The 6724-nt window shown below is 43.8% G+C and overlaps 1 protein-coding gene across 4 annotated transcripts in view; it reads left to right on the forward strand.

Annotated features, from left to right (window-relative positions):
* The window catches only part of dennd1c (DENN domain containing 1C), a 17443-nt gene extending 13145 nt beyond the window's left edge, over positions 1 to 4298 (forward strand). For 3 of the 4 annotated variants that reach the window (XM_083655621.1, XM_083655623.1, XM_083655624.1), the window contains 4 exons: positions 104 to 211; positions 1910 to 1992; positions 2116 to 2335; positions 3012 to 4298. In XM_083655621.1, the coding sequence (XP_083511747.1) occupies positions 104 to 211; positions 1910 to 1992; positions 2116 to 2335; positions 3012 to 4115 (1515 nt within the window). In that variant the 3' untranslated portion in view covers positions 4116 to 4298. The remainder of the gene's footprint in view (positions 1 to 103; positions 212 to 1909; positions 1993 to 2115; positions 2336 to 3011) is intronic. The other variant, XM_083655622.1, reaches the window with a different exon arrangement.
* The last annotated feature ends 2426 nt before the right edge of the window (positions 4299 to 6724 follow it).

Below are 6724 nucleotides of genomic sequence, written 5' to 3' on the forward strand. Positions count from 1 at the left end.
GTGTGTGTGTGTGTGTGTGTGTGTGTGTGTGTGTGTGTGTGTGTGTGTGCGCGTGCGTGCGTGCGTGCGCGTGTGTGTGTGTGTGTGTGTGTGGGTGGAGCAGGACCACAGTGAAGCACGCACCCTTCAGAGAGGTGGATCAGTGTCACACCGCCGTGCTAAGTCCGACTCTCTACAGAACCGCCTCCCGATCACGCAGCACTTTGGAACGGTGAGATCTGCCCCCTCTAAACCTAAAGTGGTTCCCAAAGTGGGGGTCGGGACAGAGCATGTGAATTTGGGCATATGGCAAATTAATAATCCATCCAAAAAATACCAAGAAGCCAGATTGCCAACATTCCCCCGGACCCTATTCATCATAAGTGCTATTTGCATGCACAACACATTTGTTGAGACAAACTGCGATGAGCGACAACAGGAAACAAAATCAATCCACAAGCTTTCTATTTAGGCTGTGAAAAATGCTACATTATCTGCAAAGGGGAGACCTGTGGGTGGGTACCCACTGGTCTAAAGGGGTTCAGTGGGTACTCACTGAACCCCTTTAGACCTGTGGGTACCCACTGAACCCCTTTAGACCTGTGGGTACCCACTGAACCCCTTTAGACCTGTGGGTACCCACTGAACCCCTTTAGACCTGTGGGTACCCACTGAACCCATTTAGACCTGTGGGTACTGAACCTACTGAACCCATTTTCATTCAGATCAATTGAGCTGAGAGGTCAAAGGGCCCCTTTGCAAATTGTTTTTTGAAATTTGAATTTGAAATTTTGGTACCAAGCTAGGATGCCATGCTTGGTACCAATGGGCCCGCTACAGCCATTTGATTGCCCACGGATATCGGGAGTGTTGTTGGCAGACTCACCTGCAGCACCTCCACGGCCCACTTTGGGAATCACTACAACAATCAAACACAACCCCATTAAACATTTCATATTCAGAAACTGTAAATATCTCAGTTCTTAAATTGTATCATATTAAACATCTGTCCTCATCACCTAATCTGCATGTTCTGCTGTCTGATACTGCTTGACTGTGCTATTCTGCATCCTATATTGCTCCATTTTCAATGCTGTATTTGGATTTTCTGCCATATCTATACTTTCATACCTGTACTCCCATATCTATACTCCCATATCTATACTTTCATATCTGTACTCCCATATCTATACTTTCATATCTGTACTCCCATATCTATACTCCCATATCTATACTTTCATATCTATACTCCCATATCTATACTTTCATATCTGTACTCCCATATCTATACTCCCATATCTATACTTTCATATCTGTACTCCCATATCTATACTCCCATATCTATACTCCCATATCTATACTTTCATATCTGTACTTTCATATCTATACTTTCATATCTATACTCCCATATCTATACTTTCATACCTGTACTCCCATATCTATACTTTCATACCTGTACTCCCATATCTATACTCCCATATCTATACTTTCATATCTATACTCCCATATCTATACTCCCATATCTATACTTTCATACCTGTACTCTCATATCTATACTCCCATATCTATACTTTCATATCTGTACTCCCATATCTATACTTTCATATCTGTACTCTCATATCTATACTTTCATATCTATACTTTCATATCTGTACTCTCATATCTATACTCCCATATCTATACTTTCATATCTGTACTCCCATATCTATACTTTCATATCTGTACTCTCATATCTATACTCCCATATCTATACTCCCATATCTATACTTTCATATCTATACTCCCATATCTATACTTTCATACCTGTACTCCCATATCTATACTCCCATATCTATACTTTCATATCTATACTCCCATATCTATCGCTTCTATTGGGGGGCTGTTTTGTGGCAAATGCCTTGCTTTGTTATGCTATGTTGCCTCATGTTAGTCTCGTCCCCGTCGGCCTGGTCAAAAACACAGGGGTCCCAGAGAGGAGGAGGACACAGAGGACCCTGAAGATACCTGGGATGGGTAAGAGAGAGAGGGGGGATGATATGGGGGAGGAGTTGGAGAATTAGAAACCCAAGAAAGTTAAGAATATGCAATTGCAACATGTATTTCCTTGTTTTGCGTCTGTTTATCTATTTGCATCAGGGCTGTGTCCAGGTCTGCAGCTGAGCCTGACTCTGAGCTCCAGAAGGAGGAAGAGGAGGAGGAAGACTCGCTGCTGTGTGACCCGGAGGAGATGGACCTGCTGGGGGAGATCTTCGACACACTCAGCACCCGGAGCTCGCATGAACGTGGCCTGCTGTATGGCACACGCAGCCTGGATCTATTTGGACCCGACAGTCATGACTACAGGACCATCAGGAAGGTAACAGGGAGAAACTGGCCCACACATAGCCTACACGTACACGTACACACACACACACACACACACACACGCACACGCGCACACACACACACACACACACACACACACACGCACACACACACACTAGGGCTCGGTATTGGCAAGGACCTCCCTATACAATATACATGGGTCACGATACATTGTGATAACATACATATTGTGATATATTGCAATACTACATATTTGACTGAAAGTTTAAAAATGTAGCTGAAAATACAACTTGCTGTGTACCACCCAATTAGTGTAATACTGCATGAACATCACATTATATTGATAACTCAGTGAACAAATTGAGTCAAAACTATTTAATTCAAAATGTTCATTCCAATTTATTAGAAGGGTATGTGCAAATGTGTTCAGTTGCACACTGTGTTACTGAACATCAAAAAATAAAATAAGAATTAAAAAAATAAACTGCATACAGTAAGTATTCTTATTGTGTCACTGAACACACGGTTTTGCAAATAATCGATACAGCAATATACTGCAACATTTCTCTGAAATCTCCATACAGTATAGCAGAGCAAAAAATGATACTGCGATATATTGCCATATCAGTTTTATTGCAAGTCCTAATGACCACACACGCAAAGGTCATTTCTGGTGCATCACCTGTGGCTGTGGTTGTGTATTGCAGCTTGGTCCAGCCAACCCCAGCCAGGAGAGTCTGTCACTGTCCATCAGTGGCAGTGGCAGTCTGCACAGCTGGAACCTGGAGGAGGGGCTACAAACCACAGAAGAGGTATTGCGGCTGAAGGAAGACTCTGATTGGCTGGATGCAAATGTACCGGAGGAGGAGGGGTCCGAGAGTCTGCTGTCAAGTAAAGTGGGGGAACAAGAATGGCCACCGAGGGAGATTAGAGGGGACGGAGGGAAAGAAGAGGAAACAGAGGGAGCAATGAATGGGAACAAAGGAGAGGAAGAAATAGATGGAAAGACATCAAACTATAAGGAAGTCGTGTTAGAGGAAGAGAGAGAGAGAGACAGTCAGGAAAAGAAAATGCATTTTGAAGAGGAAACGCTGACAGAACAGGCCGAGAAGCATGCGGACGAGGGGTTGGGAGAAGAGAGAGATCTGGGCGAGGAGGCCATCGTGAGAAGAAGAGGAAGTGAGATCAAAAGACAAGATGATGAGATGGAGAAAGATCTAGTGAGAGAGGAAGAGGGACAGGAGGAGAAAGGTGGAGAGACCACAGGATCTTTGCACGGGATCGGACTCACGACACCGGGTGGCGAGTCTAACTGTCATCCTCCTAACGGTGCAGAGGTGTCGGAGAAGCACCGGGGACAGGATGAGACCATCGGTACAAAGACCACAGCTTCTCCTGCGTCTCAGAACCCCGCTGCTGAGCCCGACTCTAAACCCGGAGTGGCTCAGGGAAACGGGAATGAAGAAGCTGGAAGAGAACAGGAGCCAGAGGCGGGAAAGAGCCAGGTGTTATCGGCTGTGACCCAGTTCCAGCCACAGGCCTCCAAGCACGGTCTCCAGCCACAGGTTTCCAGGCCCGGTCTCCAGCCACAGGTTTCCAGGCGCGGCCTCCTCCAGGTTAAGTTTGAGACCAGGAGCGTGGCTGAGCCTGGAAGACCGTGCAGCATGTTGCGTAACTGGGAGAGTGTGCAGGCTCACCACCCAAGTGACTCAAATACCCCATCAGACAACCTTTCAGAACCAACTGACGAGGGAGACCCACCTCCCATCAAAGTCTCTGAACTTAAGAAGAGATTTGAGGCTTCATTGTAATAGCCAACTGACTGGCTGGCAGTTACCTTGCCAACATTTTGCAAATATTTAAACATAAGTTTCTGGTTGTTTCTCTCAGGTTGTTCCTGCTTGATGCAGTGACTATTGAATTGCAGTTTGTACAAAGGCCACAGGAAAGCATGGCTAAAATGAATCAATGCATTTCTTTATATTGAATAAACAAGTTAAGCCATTTGTCATAAATATCTGTTACGAGAGTGTGTGTGAGACTTCGCATCAGCTACTCCCTGAATAAAAAAAATGATATGAAATAATCATTCAAAGGAATGAATCAATATCAACCAATTATGAATCCATTTTGGCAACTCCTCACATACGAGTTGATTCATGCGATAAAACTGAAACTGCTTGACCCTAAACTTCACTGGGTTTGCAGATTGTTCAATGACGAAACACCTTGAAATTCACACTCATGATTTAATTTGTTTTATTATGAAATCAAAATGTATTCAGAGTTTCAAAGTGCATCACAGTCAACGTCAGTGTTTTAATCAATACTCTTCATAATTGGAAACAGGATAATACATGTTTTTTTTTTTATATATATAAATACTATTTATATTATTTCCATTAGTATTTGTATTGTAAAAATATAGACAAACTACCTCTGTACAAATACAAAATAGAATCCAGGTCATGTGCCTTATGTGGCAGAGTGAAAGAGTGTTTCACAAGCTTATGGGAACAGGACAGTGAGTAAACTTAAAAAAAGGATTTTCATATCATAAAGAACAACACACTTGTAGAACTGACAGTGTGTGTCTTCAACATGGCACATTTAGAGGAAAAACAAAGAGATACAGTAACATCATAATATACATGGTTTTCATCCAAAGGTTTCCAAACACCACGTCTGGTCCATGGAGCGAAGGTGTGTGTGTAGCCTGAAGGTGTGTGGGTGGTCAGGTCGAGGCATGTGCCTGTGTCATATGAGGCGTTCCTCCTTGGGCAGTGGTAAAGGCAGGCCAGGTTTCTCTGAGCCGCCCCCTCCCACCTGTTTTCTCTCCTCTGCGCTGGGCCTGTACGTTCCCTCCATCCTCCTCTTCTTCCTGATCACACACAGCATCAGGACCAGGGCCAGGCTGAGCAGGGACAGCGCCGCGGAGACAAACACTGACACTGTCGGTGGGAATAGCACCTGTATCGCCATGGCAACAGGCCCTGGGGGGGGGGGGGGGGGGGGGTAGGTCAGGCTGTCAGTGGGGTCAATCATTATTACTCCAGCTGAAATCATTCAGTGACCACATGGCTTCTGTACAAACTCACCTCCGTTTTCAGCAATAGAAAGTGTGGATCAGGTCTATTAGGCGTATGCTCTTACATCTGGGCCAACACAGCAGCAGTTAAACACGACGGATGATGGGCTATCTGAAAAAGGAAAGGGGACAGATCACAATTTGGTCAAATAGGTCTAGTAGGCTAGTTCTGCACATTGTGTCATCTATTCAGGGAAAACAAGAAATGCTGCTGAGGTTAGTGAAGACGCGGGTGGCTAACATGAGCAGGAGAAGCCCAGCTTACATTACTAAAGCTGACAGAAAAGGGAAAATGGATGAATTAGCCGTGAATCACTGCTCAGATGTGTCGTTTGTTCACGGAAAAGAACATTCATTCCCTCGTTCATTTGTTTTGTTCAACTGCATCGGCAAATGTGTTCAGCAAATTAGCAAATGATTACGAAAAGGTAAATTGCAATAAGTAAAATAAATCAACACAGAAAAGCATAAAATAAACAAATGCACAGAATAAAAGAAGGGGAGGGGGGGGCGGATAACACCATTAATAAAGTAAATGTAGCCTAAAAAGCCATATAGCACCTGCACCAATTATTGACACTATCAATGAGCAAAAAATGATTTATAACTACAGTAGCCAATTCAATAGGCCTACTGTAATAAATGTAACAGATACAAATGTCACACCAAAGCACCCAAATAGGCCAGGGATCATAATGATACAACTGAATAAATGTGTCACTCTAAAGTTTAAACTGTATAAACTCACTGTTGACCGCACACTTCCTTTAGGGGCTTTATTTATTTATTTATTTATTTATTTATTTATTTATTTATTTATTTATTTATGGGGGGGGGGGGGGGTCCGAGGTAGTAGGGCCACGTAAGAGCTTAGTTTATCCCAATAATCCCGAATTCAAAAATACAAACCATGAAATATTGACACACCACCAAACTTTACACAGCCACAGACGGATGCACGTCGCTGCATTGTGGAATGCCGCAGATCCTGTTACACCTGTTTGTGTACTCTGGCTTCTTTAACAGCAGGTGACAATGCTGCTATGAAGCGACATGTAAAAACCACCATACGCTATTAGTTGACAGATAAATTAAGGTGGTCTGGTCGTCAGAGCAACTTTTTCTTCAAGACGTTCACAGCTAGGAGAGTCGCCTCGGCCACTCATTTAGTTTTCAGGCCGACTGACTGACATGCAGTAGCCTACACGTTGTCTACTTTTTGGAACAATGAAATAAAAAGACGCTCTTACCTACCAGTCATCAGTAGAGCTGCCGAAGTGCAGATGGCCTTTTGATAACCTGCGATGCAAAGCACGACGCTCCGGGAAATCG

This window comes from Poromitra crassiceps (assembly GCF_964638095.1).
Source record: "Poromitra crassiceps genome assembly, chromosome: 19".
In the NCBI taxonomy this organism is placed as follows: domain Eukaryota; kingdom Metazoa; phylum Chordata; class Actinopteri; order Beryciformes; family Melamphaidae; genus Poromitra; species Poromitra crassiceps.